Below are 26372 nucleotides of genomic sequence, written 5' to 3' on the forward strand. Positions count from 1 at the left end.
TTTTCTATATAATTGAAAAAATATAGAATCTTTAATGATATAAATTTTCTGATACATTATCTTTTCCTAATGTCCTTTTACGTTGGATCTTATGTAACATTGGTACACAATTTTCTGTCAGTGAATTTAAGTCATACTATGTTGAAAGTAAAGCACATAATATATCTGATTCCAGTTATAAAAAAGTACAGTTTCAAGGAAAACATATCCATTATCTACCCTTTATGTTAATTTTCAAATTACATAATTAAATAAGTCTTGTACAAGATGTTAGAATGGAAAAATACCTATCCTCTATATGTGAAGTACTTTGAGTTGTACCCACTTTGCTCCTTATATTAATCATGTTCATATTCTATGAATGAATAGGTATTTAAAAAAAAAACTATAAATGATAAAAAAAATAATGACAATATGGAATTGTAAATTTATTAAAGTTAATTCTTGTAATAAATTCAAACTTAACAAAACAACTGAAACATGAAAAATGGGAATGATATTTATTACACACTGTGGTCCATGTCCACAGTACTAAGTCAGTTATGAGGGATGAATGTTTAACTGTTTCTATAATATACTTTCTTTATGAAGTACTAAGAAATTTTATATTCTTCTGAATATATTCTTCTATATTTATCCTCACTTACAGGTACAATCTTATGTTCTTCACACCATGGCACATAAAAATCTCTGAACATTTTCTTTAATGTCATATTTCTATTAATGTACATTTCTATGTGTCTTCGAGCTGCCTGAAGTGACTGTTCTGAGTATTTGTTTGGCCGGTTACTGTGTTTTCCGCGCTGGTCTGGCTTTGGAAGCAAGTTGCCAGCCTTCATTTGCTTCATCAGGTTCCCAATTCTTCCTCGGCTATTTTGTAAACCATGAACACCCATAAACATTTCCTTGCACACTTCCACATGTTTTCCACGAACTTTACACCAGTAAGTGAATGTGTATGTTCTTCTGTTTGATCCCTTTACATAATGTCTGCTCACAGGCTTAATTGATATATTTCCATAGAGATACACATTTTGTTCATCAAAATTCCCCATATCCCAGAAGGCTGAAAAAATTTCATTGGCTCCAAGTTCAATTTTAGACCAGCACTTTTTTTTACAGTTGCATGGTTGACCCATTACTCTTCCTTTGATTTCCTTGCCAGTTGCACGAGAAACATATGGACGGCCCTGGTCTCTGAAATATTTCTGGTGAGTCTTCTTGTGTAAGTTATTAGGGATTGCCTCTTTTTCACGTTGGACTCTTGGTATCTGAAAATGGCAATTATGTATTTTATTCATGACAGTGCTGAATAGACATTTACATTTACTTTGTTATGATTATCACTTTCAATTATTCCTTAATTTCTTGATGGACACAAATGAGTGGAGAGAGAGAGAGAGAGAGAGAGAGAGAGAGAGAGAGAGAGAGAGAGAGAGAGAGAGAGAGAGAGAGAGAGAGAGAGAGAGAGAGAGAGAGAGAGAGAGAGAGAATTAATGTAGCTTGAGCATTTTGATCTGTAAAAGTATATGCTGCTACACATGAAGGATTTTGTGGAAATAAAAAAAATGTTGATGAACTGCAGGGGAAGTAATTGAAATGGATGAGAAATAACTTTGTAAATCAGAGGATAAGAACAGTTGATCTCTTCCTCAAAATAAAATCAAGGATCAATACTAAACTCTATCATATTCAAGAATTTGTTTTGTTTAATTCACATATTGCATAAAAAAAAAAAAAAAAATAAATAAATAAATAAAAATAAAAATAAAAATAAGATAAATAAAATAAATCAAAATAAAAAAAGAAAATGAAAATAAATATTTATGCAGAAACTGGGAGAAAAAATATTAAAACACCGGTAACCCAAGTAATAGAGAAATTTTCAAAGAAATATAATCAGAAATGTCTGAATAGAAAAAAGAAAAGATAGGAGACCTTATAATTACAAATCTCAAGTAAGTGAATAAGTGTAGCACACACACAGTTCGGGATTATTTGAAAGAGGAAAAGCCGGATGTAATGTGCATCGTTGAAACAAAAAAAAAAAAAAAAAAAAAAAAAAAAAAAAAAAAAAAAAAAAAGAGAGATCCATGTCAACTTTAAAGAGGAAGGATATGATACATGAAGGATAAAGGGGGAAGAGGAGTGCTAATAAAGGTTCATGATAATATATGTGTGGAGGATGTGCAATATGGTGAGGACAAAGTGGAAATAATGGGAGTAACAATCAGAACAGAAGATTTGAAGAAAAGAAAAATTATAGTTACATATGTTCCACCAAAAACTAATACATGGGGATCAGAAGAACAAATATGCAGAGAGAGATGATAAAGTGCCTAGATAACATGATAAGAAAAGATAGAAGAATACTCTTAGTTGGAGACTTTAACTGTAAGAAAATAAACTGGAGAGAGATGGAAGTAATGGATAATGCTGGACAGTGCAGCGAGAAAGTGTTACAGTTGACTATGGTTAATACAATGGGCCAGTGGGTGGAGGAGTCAACAAGGTACAGGGGGAAGAACCATCATTGCTTGACCTAGTTTTCACAAAGAAACCAGAGCCCCCTCCAATCATACAATACCTTAGTTCAATGGGGAAAAGTGATCATGTGACATTAGAGATGCAAATACAGGAAGATGAGATAAGTTACAGAGAGGACTATAAAGGAGAAAGATGAAATTATGCAAGAGTGGATCTTGAAAAATTAAGGATTTATTTTGCTGATATTGAGTGGAGTAATAATATGTGCAGAAAGACTGTACAAGAGAAATATGATATATTCTTGCAGAAATACAATGAAGGAGTAAAAAAGTTTGTTCCTGTTTATAGAGTTCAGAAAAAAATACATGCTTGGTACAATGCTAGATGCATACAAGTAAAAAAGGCAAAAGATAAAGTGTGGAAGAAACTCTTAAAGCAGAGAAATGACTATAACAGACAGCAGTACAAAGATGCTAGAAATGAATATATTAGAGTAAGGTGAGAGGAAGAAAGAAAGTTTGAGAAAGATGTAGTGGATAAAAGCAAAGATGAACCCAAATTTTTCTACAAGCTTATAAACGGCAAAACAAAGAATAAGGAAACAATTGAAAAAATAATTAAAGAAGGAAAGACATACCAAACAGAGGACATATGTGAAATATTGAATGAGAGCTTCAAAACGTTATTCACTGCAGAAGATGATTTCACAGAACCTAATAGAGAGGCAAGCAACCAAGAGACACAGGAAGGATTGAGGAATGTGCTGCAAAAACAGAAAATTAGAGAATTGCTAGTAAAAGTAGATGAAAGAAAGGCAATGGAGCCGAGTGTCAGGATGGATAAAGAGAGAACATAGAGAACAACTGGTGGAACATATTAAGATATATAATCTACAGTAATGAATGGAAGAGAAGGTAAAAGAGCCAGTGGAGACTCAATACTCGAACTTTTCATTACTTGAATGCAAAAGTGGAAAAGAGCAAAATTTTGGTGTTCAGTGGAGACTCAATACTCAAACTTTTCATTACTTGAATGCAAAAGTTTGATTTAATACTAGAAAAAATATCTTACAGTCGAATGTCCACACATGTGGTTGTAAACAAAGGTTTCCTGGTGTCCCCCGTCACCGTCCACCAGTTGTGACTTGCTGCAGCGGTCATCAGAATACATTCTTCTGCATTCTATCTGTAGTTTTTAATTTATAAACTTACGTTAACACCAAAGCCTTATTAGTGGTGAAAATATCTGGTAATCAAACGGCTGCACATTTGGTCTTTTACAAAGCTGTCATCTCTCCTATCGCAGCCCCCACTGTACCATTCTGGTACCGTATTACTGCTAATACAGGTAACTCTCGATTTACGCGATAGATGCGTTCCAAGAGGCATCGCGTTTATCAAAATTCACGTAAAACAAACTTGTAATTCTCATAAGAAACAATAGATAATAGGGGGGATACGAGATGTGGTCCAAAAAAATTTGTACAAAATACTCTATTTATTTGGCTAATTCAACATGTTTTTATTATTTGCCATTCTAAATACTAAAAGTGTATTTAAAGAAAAGGGAATAGCAAGAAATAATAAGAGAAAACAACAAAACAAAGAATGCATAAACACAACACTCACTCTGTCACTGCCTTTACCACACACACCACAGTCAGTCAACATCTTCCTCTGAGCTTTTCCACTTTATCAAAAATCCACTTATCCAAAATAAACCCCACAGTATAAAAGTAAATACTAGTAAAAAAATAAATGTAGGACACCAATGTCTTCACCCCTCACAAGCACTTGCTGTCGCTGTCCACTCTCTGGCATAGTTTGAAATTTTGTCTGGCGCTCAGTTTGAAAATGTGGTTGGGCCAAATAAGCAAACCGATCGTGCAAATTTAATTAATCATAATATTTTTTGGGTTGCGTATTAACAAAAACGCGTAAATTAAACATGCGTGAATCAAGAGTTACCTGTACTGGTATACCGATGCCAATGCACATCCCTAGTACTGCCGCAGTCTTTAGAAAAACAGCATTCTTATGCGCTCAGTTGGTAGTTTTTCACTTAGACACTTATGATGGCCCCAAAGAGGCTTATTAGTGGTGAAAATAAGGAATGTGGTGAGAGTGCAAGTGTTAAGTGGTGCACAGCACTCCATTAGTGGATTCACAGGAATCACACCAGGAGAAACTTACAAAGACGTTTTCATGAATGATGACTTGTCCTTCAGCAACTTCCCTCCTCCTCCCCACCCTTCTCCCTTCCTCTTCTAAGTTATCCATCACCAGGCTTCACTTATGCTATGTGCAAATCAAAATTGTAAAACAAAAACATTGAAATTTTTATAAACTTGAGGTTTTGCTTAGATAAGAACGAATTACCTGATTTATAGGTATCAGTAGTCAAACTTTTTAATACTCGAACAGCCATTTGGAATGAATTAAGTTCGAGTATTGAGTCTCCACTTTATAGTTTCGATATACAAAAGAGAAAAAAAAGACTGAGCCCCTAAATTGAAGACCAGTGTCCCTGACTAGTGTTGTGGGAAAGATCTGCGAAATTGTTATTAAAGAAAAATGGTTGGAATACCAGGACAGAAATGAAATAATAAATATCAATTTGGTTTCAGAAAAGGAAGATCATGCATAGCAAATTTACTAAGCTTTTAGACAAGAGTAATACATAAAGTACAAGGGAGAGATGGATGAGTTGGCACTGTGTAATTAGATATCAAGAAGGCTTTTGGCAGAGTACCACATAGAAGACTCCCATGAAAAAAAGAACACACTGAAGGAATGTTTTTACTTTATTTATTTACATTAATGTTATGGCCTATAGCCCCTGTGGGTCTACTTGAAAAGTATGGGAAGTGCTGCTTACCTTCCACCCATTAGCAGTGCAGGCTATTTTATTTATAGTGGTACCCATTTTAGGGCCCATATCACCCCACAAGGGCATCTTTGGTGTAACCACCTAGTACCTAGGTAAAAGCAATAAAGACCTACATGGGAATACAAAATGGGAGAAGAGATTATAATGAAAAAGAGTGAAGAGAAAGACCTTGGAGTGATTACATAAGACACCCTGACTCCAGAAAGACACATAAATGGACTATTTGCTTCAATATACAAGACGCTGACTAACATCAGGGTGGCATTCAATCATATGGATAAGAGTATGATGAAAAGATCATAACCACTATGATAAGACCTAGACTAGAATATGTAGCAGTAGTATCACCACCATACAGACAGAAAGACATCAAGAAACTAGAAAGAATCCAAAGGACCACTACAAAGCCTAGGAAATGTTTGATAAATATAGATAAGGAGACAGGTCACTATGAGCCCTGCTCAAACCCTGTAATATACAACTAGGTAAATAAATACACACACACACACACACACACACACACACACTCCATGGAGAGCGGACGTGCCTCCTGCTCAGAGTGGCATCTAACTAACACTCCACACGCTAAGCAATGTGCTTGAGTGAGAATCGTTATTGGTATTGAGGGGCAACCAGAGCGAGTGAACGAGTGTACAGAGTGAACGTAGCCTGGTGGCGTGTACATGGGAGTGATCGGAGGTGTGAGAACCTCCACACTCCAAACGACAGAGCGGGAACCACACAAAGGCCAGCCATAGCAGCTGCCAACGCATCCCACCACACACATGTAGCTACCAGGCCTGGCTTCCAGTGACCACACACCCACATGGTCCCAGGAAGAGTAAAAAAAAAAAAAAAAAAAAAATGGATAGACCGGTAAGAAATAAATTACCAAATTCAAAATATGTTGATGAGGCCCAGGGAGCAAAGCCGAAAGTGGCCAGTCAAAGCATGAGTCCATCTTCAACAGGGGCAACAATGCAAGGTAGATTGGTAATGTTGGAGAAGAGATTTGAGGAGTTGGTGAAGGAATTAAAAGTTCAGAGGAGTGAGGAGGAGCAGGATAGAGAATTCGCAAGGCTTTGAAGGAAAGAGTTAAGAGACTGGAGGAAAATGAAAACGATTGGTGGATGAGAATGCACACTTGAGAGTGGAGGTTGAAAAATACAAGAGACGGTTGGAGGAGAAAATGGAGAGAGTAGTAAAGGAGAAAGATGACTTTAAGGAAATGATTAGTGAGCAGAATGAAAGGTTTGAAAGGGAATGGGAACTGAAGAAAACACAATGGACTGAGTCGAGGGAAGCAGAGATGGTTGGATTACAAGAAATAATTAAAGATCAGTTGAAGGAAGACAAAAAGAAAGGTCCAAGGAACTGGTTAATGTAATGAAGAATAAGGAAACATTGATAAGAGAAATAGCAGAAAAGAAGAAGAGTGTGTTAATATTTGGGATGAAAGAACAAAATATAACATATAAGCCTAAGAGAATTAAGGAAGAATTAAAACGGTAAGAGATCTGTTCAAAAATCTAAATGATGATGAAAAAAAGACCTACAAGAAGAAGTGGAAGAGATCCATAGACTGGGTCCGTATAAGGAGGGAGTGAGCAGACCGATTAAAGTAGTACTGAAGTCACAACAATCTGGAGGATATCCTATATAGAACATCAAAGTTAAGAGAGATAGAAGGTTGTAAAGAGGTGTTTGTGAGAAAGAATAGAAATGAGGAAGAGAGGAGAAGATATAAGGAATTGTTGGAAGAGGCGAGAAGGAAAAATGATGAGCGGTCTGAGGAGGAAAGAGAAAAGTTTTTTTGGAGAGTTATAGGAGAGAGAGTCAGAAAGTGGTATGTGGAAAGAAGGAATGCGGAGAAACCCCTAGAGGGAGCAGTGGGTGGACCGTAATGTATACTAATATAGATGGGATACTGTCAAGTAGATTGGAATTGCAAGACTATATGATGGTGGAGAAGCCTGATATAGTGTGTTTGACTGAGACAAAATTGCATGAAAAAACAAAGATAAATTTGGATAATAAATATAATATATGGAGAAAGGATAGAGAGAGTAAAGGTGGAGGAGGAGTTATGATTATGACGAAGAAATAAATAAATGTGGATAAGGTTTGGTATGGGAAGAACAACGCAGAAGTGATAAGCATAAGGATAAAAAGTGATGGAAAAGAATTAATAATCATGGTGACCTATGTACCTCCTAAAACAAATTCTTGGACATTAAGGAATACGACAATATGATCAAGGATACTTTACAGAGTTTGGAAAGTGTATTATCTGGAAAAAGAAAGGTGATACTAGTAGGAGATTTTAATTGTAAGGAGGTGGATTGGGAAAATCTAGTAAGTGGTGTTGGAGAGGAAGCATGGGAGAGAGATTTCTTAATCTAATGATGGAAAATATGATGGAACAGAGGGTGAAGGAAAATACTAGATATAGAGGAGATGATGAACCGGCTAGACTGGATTTGGTGTTAACAAGAGAAGTGTACCTATGTGGAGATATACAATACAAATGTCCTTTGGGAAAGAGTGATCATGTGGTTATGGAAATGCAGATAGCAACAACACAGCGAAGGAAGGACGAGACATACAGGAGTGGTAGATTGAATTATAGAAAGATGGACACAGAAAGTTTGAAAAATTATTTCAGAAAATTAGATTGGGAGGAGATGTTACAAATCAGAGAAGTGCAAAAAAATATGAGATTTTTATGAAATATTATAAAGAAGGAGTTATGAAATTTGTACCAAAGTATAAACCGAGAGAGGAAGGAAGAAAGGATTGGTTTAATGCAACTTGTGTTAAGGCTAAGGAAAAGAGAGATGTGGCTTGGAAAAGATGGAAAAGAGCAGGAATATACTAAATAAGGAGAATTATAGAGTGGCGAGAAATGAGTATGTGAGGGTAAGGAGGAGGAAGAAAGAAAATTTGAAAAGATATTGTAGACAAGAGTAAGGAACATCCAAAATTGTTTTACAGGTTCATAAATGGTAAACTTAAAAGAGAGAGTCCATTGAAAGATTAAAAGGAGAGCAAGGGATAGTAGATGACCCTAAGAATATAGCGGAATTGCTAAATAATAGGTTTCAGCAAGTATTTACTGAAGAAACAATGTTTGTAAAGCCTCAGAATGTACAAGGAAATGTGCACATGGATGACATTAAGATACCTAAAAGGAGTTATATAAAATGTTGGAGGAACTTAAAGATGATAAAGCGATGGGACCAGATGAAGTTTCAGGAAAATTATTGAAGGAGTGTAGAGAAGAATTGATTGATCCATTATATGATATTATAAGGTGTTCATTAGAAACGGGAAGTACCAGTAGAGTGGAAAAGAGCTGAAGTGGTGCCCATTTATAAGGGAGGCAGTAAGGAAGAGCCTCTTAACTATAGACCTGTGTCTCTAACAAGTGTGGTCGGTAAGATTTGTGAGAGGGTGATAAAGAAATATTGGATACGGTTCCTGGAGGATCATAAGTTATTATCGGATCATCAATTTGGCTTTAGGAAAGGGAGGTCATGTGTAACAAATCTACTGAGCTTTTATTCAAGAGTGGTTGACAAAATACAAGAGAGAGAGGATGGATGGACTGTGTATATTTGGATTTAAAGAAAGCTTTTGACAAGGTACCTCACATGAGACTGTTATGGAAATTAGAGATTTATGGAGGACTGAAAGGAAAAGTGTTAAAGTGGATGGAAAACTACTTGAGATGGAGGGAGATGAGAACGGTAATAAGGGATGCAAAGTCGGACTGGTTGGTGGTGGAGAGTGGAGTCCCACAAGGCTCAGTGCTGGCACCAATACTTTTCCTTGTATATATTAATGACATGCCAGAGGGAGTAAACAGTTATATTAATTTGTTTGCGGATGATGCGAAGTTGTGTAGGTGTGTGAAGAGTGAAGATTGTGAAATTTTACAGGCAGATCTGGATAAGATTTGGGAGTGGAGCAAGAGGTGGCAAATGGAATTTAATCTGAGCAAAAGTCATGTGATGGAGATGGGAAGAGTGGAAGACGGCCAAGAGGGTCATATAAGATGGGTGAAGAAGTAGTGTTGAAAAAGGTGGAAAAGGAAAAGGATTTGGGAGTGATAATACAAGACCATGGGCAGTTTGAGGCTCATATTGATAAGATGTTTGGAGAAACGTATAATTTGATAAAAAATATTGGATTAGCCTTCCATTATATGGATAAAGATATGATGAAGAAATTAATTAGTATGGTAATTAGACCAAGATTGGAATATGCTGGAGTGGTTTGGTCCCCTTATAAAAAGAAGCATATAAGGAAGTTGGAGAGATTGCAGAGAATGGCAACAAAAATGGTTCCGGAATTGGCAGAAATGACCTATGAGGAGAGATTAAAAGAAATGAATTTGCTTACCTTGGAACAAAGAAGAGAAAGAGGAGATTTAATACAGGTTTATAAACTGTTGAACGGACTGGATGAAGTGGATAATGAGCAAATGATGTTGAGAGAGGAAAACTTAAATAGAACTACAAGATCGCATAGTAAAAAGATAGCCAAGGAATATGCTTGAAGGATGTGAAGAAATATAGTTTCCCACAAAGATGTGTGGAGGTGTGGAATGGTTTGAGTGAGGAGGTGGTGTCAGCGAGGAGTGTGCATAGTTTTAAAGGAAAGTTGGATGTGTGTAGATATGGAGACGGGGCCACACGAGTATGATACCCAGGCCCTGTAAAATTACAACTAGGTGAATACAACTAGGTGAATACACACACACACACACACACACACACACACACACACACACACACACATATGGTGTATAAGAGAGAAGGAAGAGGAAACATTGAAGTAAGTGTAACTAAAAGTGATAAAGGCAAGAAACTAAAAATGATGTATATGAACATAGATGGGATTCTATCATGTAAATTAGAACTAAAAGATTACCACATAAAGAAAGAAAAAACAAATATTGTATGCCTGGCTGAAACAAAACTAAATGAGGCAATCAAAATAGACATAGATAATAGATATAACGTATGGAGGAAAGACAGAGGAGGTAAAGGAGGAGGAGGAGTCATGATAATGTTAAGGAAAGAGATGGTAAACCAAGTGGAACATGGGGAAGGAAAAGCGTTGAGTTAACAATCATTGGAACATATGTGTCACCAAAAACAAATTCATGGACCAATCAAGAATATAAAGACATGATTGATTACACAATAAGGAGTCTAACGAGAGTCATTAAAGAAAGGAGAAAAGTGATATTAGTAGGAGACTTCAAATGTAAAAGAAGTGGACTGGGAAAATTATGAAAGCGGTATGAGGGAAGAAGACTGGGGAGAAAGATTCCTGAACCTAATGATACATAATATGATGGACCAAAAAGTAAAGGAAAACACAAGATTCAGAGGAAACGACAAACTGGCAAGATTGGAACTGGTTTTTACAAGGGGTTTACAAAAGAATGATGATATAAGATATAAGTGCCCATTGGGAAAGAGTGACCATGTAATATTAGAAATGGATATAGAAGAGGGAAAAGAAGATAGAGACGAATCATGCAAAGGAGACCGATTAAATTACAGAAAGGCTGATATTGAGAATCTCAAGAACTATTTCAAATATGCTAACTGGGAGGAGATGGAAAACTCTGAGAGGGTGCAAGAGAAATATAACTTATTTTTGGAAATATACAAAACAGGAGTCAGGGAATATGTCCCGAAATATAGACCTAAAGAAGAAGGAAAGAAAGATTGGTTTAATGTAAGGTGTGCCAGGGCAAAGGAGAAAAGAGATGGAGCATGGAAAAGGTGGAGGAGAAATAGAAATGCAGTAGTTAAATAAGGAAAACTTCAAGACAGCGAGAAATGAATATGTTAAAGTGAGGAAGGAAGAGGAGAGGAAATATAAAAAGGACATTGTCGAAAAATGCAAGGAGCAACCAAAATTGTTCTACAGATTCATCAACGAAAAAATAAGACAAAAAGAAACAATACAAAGGTTAGAAGGAGAGAATGGGATGGCGGAAGACCCAAAAAGTATGGCAGAACTGTTAAATAGTAAATTTCAAGAGGTCTTTACTAAGGAATCCAAATTTGAAAGGCCACAGGGTAAAAGAGAGATCGTCTATATGAAAGAGATTAAAGTAACCAAGCTTGAAATAAAAGAGTTAATGAGGGAACTGGATGAAGAAAAGGCAATGGGAATGGATGAAGTCTCAGGCAGAATACTGAAAGAATGTAGGGAAGAACTAGCAAGTCCCATATACAACATCATAAAATGCTGAATAGAAAATGGAACAGTACCAGTAGAATGGAAAAGAGCTGAGGTGGTTCCCATATATAAGAGCGGAAGGAAGGAAGAACCTTTAAATTACAGACCAGATCACTAACTAGTGTAATATGTAAGATGTGTGAAAGAGTAATAAAGAAACAATGGATCGAGTTCCTTGAAGACAACAAATTATTATCAAATAGCCAATTTGGTTTTAGAAAAGGGCAGTCATGTGTCACAAATTTATTGAGTTTCTACTCTAGAATAGTTGACAGAGTACAGGAGAGAGAGGGATGGGATGACTGTATTTATTTGGATTTAAAAAAGGCATTTGATAAAGTGCCACATGCAAGATTACTGTGGAAGTTAGAGGAGAAGGGTGGCTTAAAAGGAAACACATTGAGATGGATGGAAAATTATTTGAGGGGGAGAGAAATAAGGACGGTAGTTAAAGATATGAAGTCCAAGTGGAGAGCAGTAGAAAGCGAAGTGCCACAGGGGTCAGTATTGGCGCCAATACTTTTTCTCATATATATAAACATGCCAGAAGGAGTGAACAGCTACATAAATCTGTTTGCGGACGATGCCAAACTGTGCAGAGTTATAAAGCAAAAAGAGGATTGTGAAATACTGCAGGAAGACCTAAGTAAGATCTGGGAATGGAGTAAAAAGTGGGAGATGGAATTCAATGTGGACAAAAGCCATGTCATGGAAATGGGAAAGAGTGAAAGACAACCAGTGGGAATCTATAAGATGGGAGATGGAGTAGAACTGGAGAAAGTAAAAAAGGAAAAGAATTTGGGAGTGATGATGAAAGAAAATAATCAACCGGTAAGCCATATTGATAGAATTTTCAGAGACATATAATTTGCTAAAGAATATTGGTATAGCATTTCACTACATGGACAAAGAAATGATGAAGAAATTGATAAATACTATAATAAGACCCAGATTGGAATATGCAGGAGTAGTAAGGACCCCCTATAAAAAGAAACACATAAGGGAGCTAGAGAGACTAAAAAAAATGGCAACAAGAATGGTTCCAGAATTTGAAGGGATGACATATGAGGAGAGATTAAAGGCTATGGATCTACCAACCCTGGAACAGAAAAGGGAGAGGGGGGATCTGATACAAGTTTATAAATTGATCAATGGAATGGACCAAGTGGATAATGAGAATCTGATCCTGAGAAAAGAATATGACATTCGAAACACAATATCACATAGTAAAAAGCTGAGGAAGGGAAGATGTCTGAGAGATGTTAAAAAATATAGTTTCCCGCAAAGAAGTGTTGAGACTTGGAACAGTTTGAGCGAAGAAGTGGTGTCAGCAATGAGTGTGCATGGTTTTAAAGAAAAATTGGATAAGTGTAGATATGGAGATGGGGCCACACGAGCATAAAGCCCAGGTCCTGTAAAACTACAACTAGGTAAATACACACACACACACACACACACACACACACACACACACACACACACACACACACACACACACACACACACACACACACACACACACACACACACACACACAAATTTCTTGAAATGTGTAAGTTAATTTTAGTGTAAACTGCCTATATTATACAAAAAATAGGATGCTGACATACTATTTTATCAAGAACTAAAAAGAAAATAATAAGCCTATCTAAATAGGATAATTAATTTTCAATGTAAGCCCTACTTAGCAAGACAAAGTAATAAAAATAGAGTTTAAACTATAAGTGGAGATGACATAGAATTAAGACATGTATGTGGATACTGTCATTTTTTGTGAGGGTTATAAGATTTACCTTTCCATCAACTGCATTCTAATACTTAAATTTCTCCCTTACTACTTTTCCCAAACAATCCTTCTCACCATTTGGAGAACATTCATGAATTTAGCATTTCAAACAAAAAAAGGCTTAAAAGATTTCCAACAGCTGCAACATAACATGCTTACATGGTCATCATCCTCTGGAGGCTGGGGAGGATGTTGGTGATGCTGTTGATGGTGGTGAATGTGCTGAGTGTGTTGTTGCTGCTGCTGTGGTTGAAGAATATTTTGGTGTTGAATTTGTTGATGATGATGATGGTGGTGGTGGTGGTGGTGGTGGTGATGGTGCTGTTGAGAATTAGGATCCGGCCAGACAGGACTAGTCTGATTCCCATCTGCTCTCGGCCCGTACTGTGGGATCTGAGCACAATACGGGCCATATGGTCCTCCTAGCTGACTTCCATAGTGGGGCATTCCTCCCATGGTTCCATATCCTGAAATATTATAGATTCTCTAAGTATTTTACTTTTCTTTGTTGATAACTACCATCAAAATCATCACTAAAGAAAAGTAAAAAACTGGAAGGTATGTGCATCATAGTGACAAAAATCCAGGCAACCCTGTTTAACGAAGGTTCACACAACAAAATTTCGCTACAATGAAGGTTTAATTTTACTACCATCTGCTCATTTAAGGAATACCAAACTCGCTTTAACGAAGTTTTATCCAGGTAATTTTTTCCAAGTTTGAAAGCCCCGCCGTATCACGCAAGCCGACAAGCTTTTGAATACACTAGCAGCTGCAAATACTAAGGCCTGCCTCAGGAGAAATCCTGGGACACCTGTAAAATCAAGATCAAGATCAAGATCAAGCCTCTTGTGGCCAACACGCACCACTCACTCCCATAACAGCATCAGCAGCAGCTCATCTTCACTCGCTCAACTTACCACCAAAACTCCTTGCAATGTGGCCTAGCATTCCTAATAAGACCAGGAAGTCTCTTACTCTCAAAGTGAAGCTGGATATTATTCACAGACACGAGAGGCGAGAAAACTATAGCATTGCTGGCCACCATCTTGACTCCATATACTGTCTCTACTATTTTCAAGTCAGCAGACTATTAAGAAGGCTGGTGAGACTGTATCTTCCTTGCAAGCTAAAAGAACCACCTGAACTCGTGACTCTACAATGGATAAAATGGAAACCCTTGTGGAAATGTGGTACATAAGTTTTGTATGCGGTACAATGATGCGCCCTTTGTTTACATTCCACAGGTTGCCGGTTAGTGTCTTTCCCGTTTCATTCTCCCTTCCTTCGTAAATTTAAGATCATCAACATTATAAAGCTACGTACATACATACATCAGTGTACATTATAATGACTTAAATTAAATTTAACTGCCTAAATGTTAAACTTCATAATTTTTACTTTCATTAAACCTTTCACCATACTATGATGCACTCTCGCTTTGCTTACTCTCAGTGGAAGTTCAAATCAGGGGTTAAACTTGTTATAATCGGTTCGCTTAACAAAGTTTCGCTTAACGAAGTGTTTTTTAGGAACGTAACACCTTCGTTAAACAGGGGTTGCCTGTACTTAATATATGAGTGAAACAGACAAATGAAAATAAATTATGAAACATCTAATGTTTTTGTGATGGTAAAAAACTGAGAAAAAGAAATTAAGACATTTACCTACTGTCATTTCTACTGGACACCCAGCCAACTACTTTCCTATGGAATGAACTCAGAGCTCATAGTGACCAATCTTTGGGAGGGAATGAGACCACTCTTACACTACATACCGAAACAGCTTACATCTCATACCTAATTGCTGTTAGGTGAAAACTGGACACACATTAAGCCTCAATCAATTGCCTCACTGTATCCAGGACTCAAACCTTGACCTTGGTTGTGAGCCAAATATACTGACCACTACATTATGTGCTGTGTGTGTGTGTGTGTGTGTGTGTGTGTGTGTGTGTGTGTGTGTGTGTGTGTGTGTGTGTGTGTGTGTGTGTGTGTATTTACCTAGTGCAGTTACCTATCAAAGTTCACACGTAAGATTACCTTGGAGATCATGTTGTTGGTGTGGAATGTGCGCAGGGCCTGCTTGCTCCAGTATATGAGGTCGCGGCAAAAGAACTTCAGCCAAGGGATCCACTGTCTCTATATCAACATCCAAGTTCTCATCTTCTTTAAGTTCCACTTCTGGTACCAGTGCTTCACTTCGAGGCACTGTTGAGCTACCATGACTGCTACCACTGCTTTCACTGTCACTTCCTCCCTCACTGCCTTCACTTTCACTATCACTGTTGTTTTTTCCATCACTTCCTTGACTCAATCCCTTATTTTTCTTACCTTTCACAACAGGTTCACTACCAGCTTCTCGCTTAATTTTAATTCCATTTTCTGAATTTTCTGGTTTTCCAAATTTGCTCTGAATGAAAATGTTCATAGCTTCGAATCTATTTCCTTTGGCAATTAACTCTTTTATGTATTGCTTGTCTAGTTCAGCCATTGTTGAAATCAGTGTGGTCTCCACCCTTTGTTTCTCTTATAAAACTTATCTTATTCTGCAAGAAAGAATTTGTTAGTTTTCTCTCAATCAACTACCTTTTGCATTATCACTCATATAGCTAGTCTCTTTCAATATCTCCAAACCTAGAGATGTAAAAGATAAAATCAGAGTTGGCAGAATACAGTATGCCAAGATAACAAAAATTAGCGTAGACCAGGGTGAATACGGGCCACTTTTTACATCTTTCATCATAAAATCTACGCAAATCAGCCAAATCAATTGAAAATTTGTGTGAAGGTACCTTACTATGTGATACATATTCCCTGAAAGAAAATAATAATTTTGATTATCATTATAGAAGTTATTAACATAAATAAGGGGCCTACTCTATGCCAAAGTCCTGGGGTAAATGGAACCACCCTATGGGGTGAATTGGGCCATCCTTTGGGGCACTAAAGTTTTAATGCTTTTTCAGTATCTTTTATGTATTTTACTTTTCCTTTCACTACTCTTTCTCTCTTTCTTTCTTTCTTTCTTTCTTTCTCTCTCTCTCTCTCTCTCTCTCAGAATATGTTTTTAGATTTTTTATAGTAACTAGTTCTTATAGGACACATCCACACCTCAAATCTGATAAGGTGTTGTGCCCACAAGCTTTATGGGTCCACAAAACACATATTTCACATCAACAGAGTCATCAACATCATCCCTTTTCGGCCTGTCATATGTGTCATTTGGTTTTCTTTCCAAAAACTTCATTTTCAAGAACTCTTTGGCACACATAATCACATACCCAATATATGCATTTCCATAATTCAACCCATAGTAGCCATTTTTTCTATTTCTTTCTTTTTCTGCATTCCACTGTACTTCCGAGCATTAAACATTGCAACACCTTCAATTTCTTCATCTTCGTCAGTGTCCTCTATACTAATTGAAAAATGACTGCTGTTCAATAGCTCAGCATCTTTCTCCTCTGCTGAACTGGGTTCCTTTAGTCGAGTGCTGTTGCAGGATCTCTTCCTTGATGTCCTTTATTCTGGCGCTTTCCTTTTCTTTTCTAGTCTCTTCAAACTCTTCCAGAAAGTCAACATCTTCTTCCTCAGATGAAACTTTTCCTTTATCTTGTGGTTCTGTTTCTTTGTTTTTCTTCTGCTTTCTTCTTCTTTTCAAGGATCATCTTTTCTTTCTCCTCGACTGCTTCTAAGAACTCATCGTGCGTTATGACGCGACTATGGACATCTATTTTTCTTCTTGCCATTGTCTGCGTTGTACCAATAATGGTTGGGTAAGGCTTTCTTAAAACATCTGCCATTATCTGCTCAAAAGAAGTTGAAGGGGAAATCATCTCTCTGGGAGGACCGACCTTCTTTGGAGTTGTTGGTTTGTGGACTGGCTCTGAAGAGGTCTGGACACTTTTGCATAATTTATAGAGATCTGGGTTGAATGTTTTCACTGGATAAACACTGCGGTCTTTTTAAAGGCCATTTTTACATTTGAGAGACTGAAGCATTCATTCCAAACCTTGCCCACCAAATCTACGAATTCCTCTTTGGTAATTTTCTGTGCAGGGTTTGCTGCTTGCCATTTGGCAATATTGGCATCCCACTTGGTCTTCGAAGGCTTAAAATAGCAAACATCAAGAGGTTGCAGTACATCAGTGGTGTGAGAAGGAAGTTTAATGATGGTTAAAAAAAAAAAAAAAAAAAAAAAATAAATAAGAAGCTTTAATTTAGTAAAAGCATAATGAAAGTGTGGTGGCCCGATACACCCCAGTATACGAAATACACTGGGGTGAATCGGGCCACTCACTGAAGTGCCTATAGCACTAAAATTAAAGGGAATTTTTTATTTCTGATTAAACATGCAAAAGAACAAAGAATTATCTATATGACCTGCAATTTTTTATAAAAATTCAACAAAATTTAGTGTACTTTCAGGAGAAATTGAATAAGTTTTTTTTTATATGAAAATTTTGCAACTTTGAAAAACACACTTTTTTTGGGGACGCCCTAGGAACCATAAGTTTTCGGTCAGGACCAAAAACTTTTTTAAGGTTGTGTAGATACTGAAGTGGGCTTTCAAGCCCAGTATTCACTTTTTTCAATTTTCAAATTTTTCATAAATTTTTGAGGAGTGGCCCAATTCACCCCAGCTGGCAGGGGGGACCAGTTCACAAGGGTCTATGCTAGCTGCAATGAATAATATATATTTAGAATAAGGAGATATAAGGCAATTCAAACATTAAATGTGATGATATATATATATATATATATATATATATATATATATATATATATATATATATATATATATATATATATATATATATATATATATATATATATATATATATATATATATATATATATATATATATATATATATATATATATATATATATATATATATATATATATATATATATATATATATATATATATATATATATATATACAGTAGAATCTCGAATCTCGATCGTAATTGGGACCCAAAATACTGATCGAGATTCGAAATATCGAGATCGAAGTTAACTTCATATAGGAAAAATGCAATTGGGACCAAAACTTTGGCAACTAACCTATATCAAGTACACTAACTCTCAGGCTGACACCTAAAGTACTTACCACACTACACACTGCAGTTCATATAATAAAACTAATGAAATGTTACAATAAAACAACACATATTTACCTTATATTTATTGAAATAAAATTAGGGTGATTGATGGGGCTGGGCTGGTGGCTCGGCTACTGGGACTCACCACCTTCACTCCCTAATCTTGTCATGGCCTTGCGTATGTTCTCTCCACTGCAGCCAGCACCGTCAGTCTCTGCATTAAATCCTACAAATGGTGGTTCTTCTGGTAGTTCAGTGTCCAAAGCATCAAGGTCTATTGGTCCTTCGACGTCTTCTCGATGACCTCGGCGACTTGCTGCTGCATCTTGAACAACCTCGTTATAGTGGACTGTTTTTGTTCATTGACTTTACTGTTGTAAATGCCCATCCCATCATTTTTCTATTGAGATAATCAAAAGCCTCCTGGAGAGTTTCATTCTCCACTTTTCCCTCCACAATATCCCTGGCCTTTGCCACAAGCCCCAGTGCCTCGGACAACTGTTGAACACTCAGGGAGGGAGGCTGTGACACGGTATCAGGCTGTTCCAATTCTTCCTCCATTACGTCTTCTTTAATTAAATTTTCGATTGCTTCACTTGCATCAACCTTTTCTTTGGACACTTTTACTCCTGGTGCTTGTTTTTCATTTTTAGAAATGAAGGTGGCTTTGGGAGAACGTTTCCAATAAAGGCCAGTCTCATCACCATTATATATCTGGTCTTTGCAATAGCCTCCATCTTCTATTATTTGTTTGACTATTGCGGATAATTAGCAGCACTTTCACTATCAGCAGAAGATATCTCGCCTTGATACTGTGCATATTTAATGCCACACCGCTTCTTAAACTTCTGCAGCCACCCACAGAAGCATTAAATGCAGGTGGATTTTTTACTTGTTTTTTCTTGCAAACAGCCTGGTAGAATATCCTTGCCTGTTCACGCAGCTGAGGACCATTGATACTAGCTACCTCTCTTGCTCGTCGTTGAATCCACTTCACCAGATAATATTCCATTTCTGCCACTAGACGATTACTTTCATTATAAATACACGTGATGTGGCGCTGTCCAAGTGTGTTTCCTGTGAACAATTTTTTGCCAATGTCACTGATTTTTCACTTCATCTTTTTGCTTTTCAATGTGGAAATAGTACTCTGAGGAATGCCAGTAAGTTTTTGTATTTCACTGACTCTGTAGCCTTTCTCCAAGAGCTGCAACACTTTATCCTTGTCCTCTGCAGTGTATTTGTTCAGTTTTTTGCCCTTTCGATAATCACGTTTTTCACTTCCGCATTTTTTCACACTTTGTTGTCCTTTACACTCATTTTCGCTCTTATTCACCCCTTGGGCCTTCCATTGGCTGCGGAAACATGATGAATGGGATCCAGGTAGCCTGCCCGCACTCATAAACGACCTTGACCGCGCACACCGCACACACTGGTTTTAAACAGAGCGGGGAGGCCGCGTGTACTGATACACTCCACAAGCTGCCGCTAGGTGGGAGAGCAATCAAAACAATCGCATTGCGATGCGCCGCGTTTTGATGGAAAAAAAAAAAAACAGCAATCGAGATTTGTGTAATTTCATCGAGATGTGTGAATAGTGGTTTTTTTATGGTGCAATCGAGATGCGAAATATCGAGATGAGATTGATCGAGATTCGAGATTCTACTGTATATATATATATATATATATATATATATATATATATATATATATATATATATATATATATATATATATATATATATATATATATATATATATATATATATTTTATTTATATAATATATAATTTCAGACTAGTGGAACCTTACTGTCATTTCACAGGAGGAGGTAGTAGACACCTACCGAAACAATAACAATAACTTACTCCCAGTGAGATCTAATAGCACTAGTTCAGGAGGTGCTGTGAACCTTCCATTAAAGCTAGTTGTGATCTCGTTGAACGTTTCCCTTTTTGTCTCACAACTCAAGGGGGTAGTCACAGCCTACCCTCTAAAGACAGCTCTCCTTCTTCACACAAAACTACATGCACTTACCACACATACACCCTTCACTGCAAATAAAAATTTAAAAGAAAAATGGGACCCAAAATAAACAACTCCTCTGAGTCCCCCTCTGGGGAGGGGACCAAAAATGTCCCCAGGTCGGACACCTCTCCTGTTGAAGACCACAAATGCCTTGACACCTCCCTCAACTTTTTCTACATTAACTTCTGCAACATTCGCAGTCTTAGATCTAATTTTCAACCTGTGGAACACCACCTCTCCTCTACTAAACCTCATCGTCTTTTCCTCACCGAAACACAGCTATCTGAGGCAACTGACAGTAGCCCCTTCTCTATTCCCTCTTACTTTCTCTATTATCATTTTCATTCCAAAGCTGGATGTTGCGTCTATGTACGCAACGACTTAACTTGCTCTCGTGCCCATGCTCTTGAGTCTTCCGAATTTTCCACCATCTGGCTACGACTTAACAGTCACTCTCAAACAAAATTAATCTGTGCTGTTTATCTCTCCCCTAACTCTTCTGACTATAGTAATTTCTTTGACTACTTAACTTCTAAAGTGGAGCACATTCTGTCCCTCTACCCTTTTGCTGAGATTTCCATTCTTGGAAATTTCAATGTTCACCACCAGCTTTGGCTTTCCTCTCCCTTCACTGACCACCCTGGTGAACTAGCCTTCAACTTTGCTATCCTCCATGACCTAGAGCAACTGGTGCAACACCCTACTCGTATTCCTGACCGTCTTGGAGACACGCCCAACATTCTTGATCTCTTCCTCACCTCTAACCCTTCTGCTTATGCTGTCACCCTTTCATCTCCGTTGGGCTCCTCCGATCACAATCTCATTTCTGTATCTTGTCCTATTTTTCCAATCCTCTGCAGGATCCCCAAAGCGAAGGTGCCTCTGGCGTTTTGCCTCTGCCAGTTGGGGGACCTGAGGAGGTATTATGCTGATTTTCCTGGAATGATTATTGCTTCCGTGTCAGAGACCCATCTCTTTGTGCTGAACGCATAACAGAGGTGTTAGTATCTGGCATGGAGGCGTACATTCCTCATTCTTTTCTCAACCTAAACCTTCTAAACCTTGGTTTAACTCAGCCTGTTCTCGTGCTATACATGATAGAGAGGTTGCCCACAAAAGGTACTTGAGCCTTCCATCTCCTGAATCTCATGCACTTTATATCTCTGCCGGAATCATGCCAAGTCTGTTCTTCAACTTGCCAAACACTCTTTCATAAATAGGAAATGTCAAAATCTTTCAAACTCAAACTCTCCTCGTGACTTCTGGCATCTAGCCAAAACATCTCAAATAACTTCACTTCTTCATCTTTCCTCCTTTATTTCATCCTGATGGCACCACTGCCATCTCTTCTGTCTCTAAAGCTGAACTCTTTTCTCAAACCTTTGCTCACAACTCCACCTTGGACGATTCTGGGCTTGTCCCTCCCTCTCCCTCTGACTATTTCATGTCTACAATCAAAATTCTTCGTAATGATGTTTTCCATGCCCTTGCTGGCCTAAACCCTTGGAAGGCTTATGGACCTGATGGGGTCTCTCCTATTGTTCTCAAAAACTGTGCTTCTGTGCTTGCACCTTGCCTGGCCAAACTCTTCCAACTTTGTCTATCGACTTCTACCTTTCCTTCCTGCTGGAAGTTCGCCTACATTCAGCCTGTTCTTAAAAAGGGTGACCGTTCTAACCCCTCTAACTATAGCTTTAATCTCCTGCTTGTCTAAAGTTTTTGAATCTATCCTGAATAGGAAGATTCTCAAACATCTGTCACTTCACAATCTTCTGTCTGATCGCCAGTATGGCTTCCGTCAAGGTCGCTCTACTGATGATTTTCTGGCTTTCCTTACTGAGTCTTGGTCATCCTCTTTTAGAGATTTCGGTGAAACTTTTGCTGTTGCATTAGACATATCAAAAGCTTTTGATAGAGTCTGGCATAAAGCTTTGATTTCAAAACTGCCCTCTTACGGCTTCTATCCTTCTCTCTGCAACTTTATCTCATGTTTCCTTTCCGACCGCTCTATTGCTGCTGTGGTAGACGGCTACTGTTCTTCTCCTAAACCTATTAATAGTGGTGTTCCTCAGGGTTCTGTCCTGTCACCCACTCTCTTTCTATTATTCATTAATGACCTTCTTAACCAAACTTCTTGCCCTATCCACTCCTATGCTGATGATACCACCCTACATCTTTCCACATTCTTTCAGAGACGTCCAACCCTTCAGTAAATTAACAGATCACGTGGGGACGCCACGGAACGCCTGACTTCCGATCTTTCTAAAATTTCCGTTTGGGGCAGAGAAAATCTAGTAGTTTTCAATGCCTCAAAAACTCAATTCCTCCATCTATCAACTCGACACAACCTTCCAGACAACTATCCCTCTTCTTCAATGACACTCAACTGTCTCCCTCTTCCACAATGAATATCCTCGGTCTGTCCTTTGCTCATAATCTTAACTGGAAACTTCACATCTCATCTCTTGCTAAAACAGTTTTTCTCGCCCCTCCAACTGCTTACTCTGTATAAGGGCCTTATCCGTCCCTGTATGGAGTACTCTTCGCATGTTTGGGGGTTCCAGTCACACAGCTTTGCTTGATAGGGTGGAATCGAAAGCTCTTCGTCTCATCAACTCCCCTCCTCTGACTAACTGTCTTCAGTCTCTTTCTCACCGCCGAAATGTTGCATCCCTTTCTATATTTTATCGCTATTTTCATGGTAACTGTTCTACTGATCTTGCTAACTGCATGCCTCCCTCCTCCTGCGGCCACGCTGCACAAGGCTTTCTTCTTCCTCTCATCCCTATTCTGTCCAACTCTCTAATGCAAGAGTTAACCAGTATGCTCAATCATTCATCCCTTTCACTGGTAAACTCTGGAACTCCCTCCCTGCATCTGTATTTCCAAATCCTACAACTTGTCTTCTTTTAAGAGGGAGGTATCGAGGCATTTGCTCCCCTAATTCTGGCTGACGGTTTTGGCACTTTTTGTACTCTTTGGAGAGCCAGCGCTCAAGTGGGCTTTTTTCTAACTTTCTTTTTTTTGCCCTTGGCTGGCCCTCTTCCCTACGTAGAAGGGAGGAAAAAAAAAAAAAAAAAAAAAAAAATCTGTTGTTATATCTATTATTTTAAAAGTCTAATCTTTGTAAATTCTGACATTTTTGGGTTTACTTTATATTTCATTAAAGTTTCCACAACCTATTCTTTTTATAGCATCAAATGTTTTTACATAATTAAAAAGTAACTTTATAGATTAAGATAATGGAGGATCATTATGTCATCTATTCTTATTCCTGCAGTGAAGCTGGCTTGTACTTATTTTGTTCTTCACTCTTCCAGAGATTATCTTTAATTCAGTTTACTATTATAGCCATGAATATTTTTTGTTATGCTAATTGTCATCATAATTTTGTATATCTCTTTGATATGATGCAACTTTGTGTGATGTGGATGAATGTAATGTATAGTCTCATGTAGTTTGTGGTGTGGTTGTAAGTGACTGTTGTAATGTAACAGAATATGATGTGGTGTGAAAATTTCCCCTTCTTTAAAGTTGGACCTCACTTATTGACATCCAAACTGGTACTGGCTCATTAATGACCACAGAGATCATGGTTCAGTAAAGTAGCTAAAGATGACATTCATCATCTGTTGTAACCCAAGAACCAATAACTAAGAATGAAAGAATGAAGAAGGAAGTAAGAAGTAGAAAGAGTAAATGAAAGATGATAAACACAAAAACAAGTACCAAGATAACAAGAAGCTATCACTTGCCTGATAGATGAGAGATGAGATGTGACCACCAAGGAGAATAATAAGATCTGGTGAGTCATCACAAGACTAACAGAGTTGGAGATTAGCTGCAGATTATAAGAAGAGAGGATGCAGAGGCTATCACTAAATTAGATATAAGGAAATAGAGAAGATGGACAGTCAATATAACATAGGAAACACTGCCTCTTTACTTAAACTACAGCAAAATTATCAGTTATTCTAAATAATACAGCAGTTTTCTGTAATTATGTGTTAGCGGGATGACACTTGGGCGAGTCACAAGGTCAAATAGTTCCCATATGTGGTTTGTGATGTGGTTGGGTATAATGTATGGCCTTATGTGGCTGAATAGATATAGTTTATGGTGTGAAGTGTAGTGTAGTTTGATACTGTATAGTGTTGTCACAAAGGGATCTTTTCCTCTATTTTGTATCACATCTCAAACAACATCAGTACTTCTATATTATGGTAATATTATCCCTAGATTACTGTATATATATATCTTTTTTTCTTTCTTAGTTATAATTAATGTTGTGCTTCCAATTAACATGTCTAAGATCTAATGAGACATGAGACAGTCCTAGGGTGGAGAGGAGGGAAGAACAAGAACTGAATCAGTGAGAGTTCAGAGTTTATAGCAAAGGTTTATGTGTCCAGCTTTAGACAGAGATGAGATAGCACTGGAGTCATCAGGCTGAAACAGAGGAGGAAGAGATGAAAAATTGTTGTAAATATCATTGGCAAGGTGCTAGAGGAGACAAGGGGATTTAGATCTAGATATCTATGACACCTACTTTTTTTTGGCCAATTGGAGGAGGAGGAGGAGGAGGAGGAGGAGGAGGAGGAGGAGGAGGAGGAGGAGGAGGAGGAGAGGAAGAGGAAGAGGAAGAGGAAGAGGAGGTGGAGGAGGGGAGGGTAAGAAGGTAGGAGAGGAGCAGGAGGGATCTTTTGTATCAGAGTTGTATTTGGTTTATGATAAAGACCAAATGATAATAATCATAATAATAGTAATAATAATAGTAATAAACAACAGCAACAGCAACAACAACAACAACAACAACAATAATAATAATAATAATAATAATAATAATAATAACAACAACAATAAAGATGATAATGATGATGATGATAATAATAATAATAATGACACTACTACTACTACTACTACTGCATCAATACCATATCATAAATTTATTTAATAATCTTCAATATGAGCAAGCATTTAGTTTCAAAGCACAAAACAGAAAAGTGTGTGCTGTTACTCTGTGATCTTGGTTACCAACCAATGGAGCTCATACAATTCCTCCAGATTTTTGGAGGAATAAAACTATACCCTCAATAATTTCTCCGTCACCAAATAAGATTTTGTTTATTGCTTAATAAAAGGCTATTCTGCTGGAGTCCTCTCAACGTCAATTCACTATTTTGAACGGATTCTGGTTACTGTTAGACTGAGATGCAAATTGTATTAAAAAAAATATGGCAATATTCAAGAAGTGGACGTGCGTACTATTTATCCATAATCATAGCAGTGTCTACTTGATAACTGGTGAACAACACAGCACCTCTGTTGACTGATTTGACATGATGACAGAAATATTCAATAACTTTTAAGCTGCAATGAACTTTACAGCTACAACATACAGACTATCAGACTGCAGTATAGCAATTGCAGTCATGCTGTCACAGACATTTAATTTGAAATTAATGCTAAAGCACGCAAGCACTTCAAGCAAATAACTAAATTGCGAGAGACCTACCACAGTTAAATATTAAGCATCAGGCAAACATTACTATAAGAACACAACAAAACTCATAAGGGAAACGTTGCGCCTCACTTGTACTATGTCACAGGGCGAGACAGAGGACTGGTGTCCACGGAGACCATGAACAGACGCTCCCGCCGAGGCACCAACCCTGTTACTGGTGCGGATAGCCTATAGCTCCTGAAACCCAACCACGGCAGTCCCACTCTGGTCCCGCGCCTTATGATACCCCGGGTGCCCCGAGAGCCTTAGAGGCGGCGCGCAAACACCTTCTTAGCACCACCACCGC

The 26372-nt window shown here is 37.6% G+C and overlaps 1 protein-coding gene across 1 annotated transcript; it reads right to left on the reverse strand.

The window, feature by feature from the left end:
• On the reverse strand, positions 1 to 26294 carry LOC123515990. Its single transcript, XM_045274950.1, has 4 exons — positions 26156 to 26294; positions 15469 to 15974; positions 13586 to 13893; positions 1 to 1271 (listed from the first exon to the last, which is right to left on the reverse strand). The coding sequence occupies exons 2-4, from the start codon at positions 15917 to 15919 to the stop codon at positions 594 to 596; spliced, it is 1437 nt and encodes a 478-aa protein (XP_045130885.1). The 5' UTR covers positions 15920 to 15974; positions 26156 to 26294; the 3' UTR covers positions 1 to 593.
• Positions 26295 to 26372: the final 78 nt, after the last annotated feature.

Source organism: Portunus trituberculatus, chromosome 40 (genome assembly GCF_017591435.1).
Source record: "Portunus trituberculatus isolate SZX2019 chromosome 40, ASM1759143v1, whole genome shotgun sequence".
NCBI classification, from domain to species: domain Eukaryota; kingdom Metazoa; phylum Arthropoda; class Malacostraca; order Decapoda; family Portunidae; genus Portunus; species Portunus trituberculatus.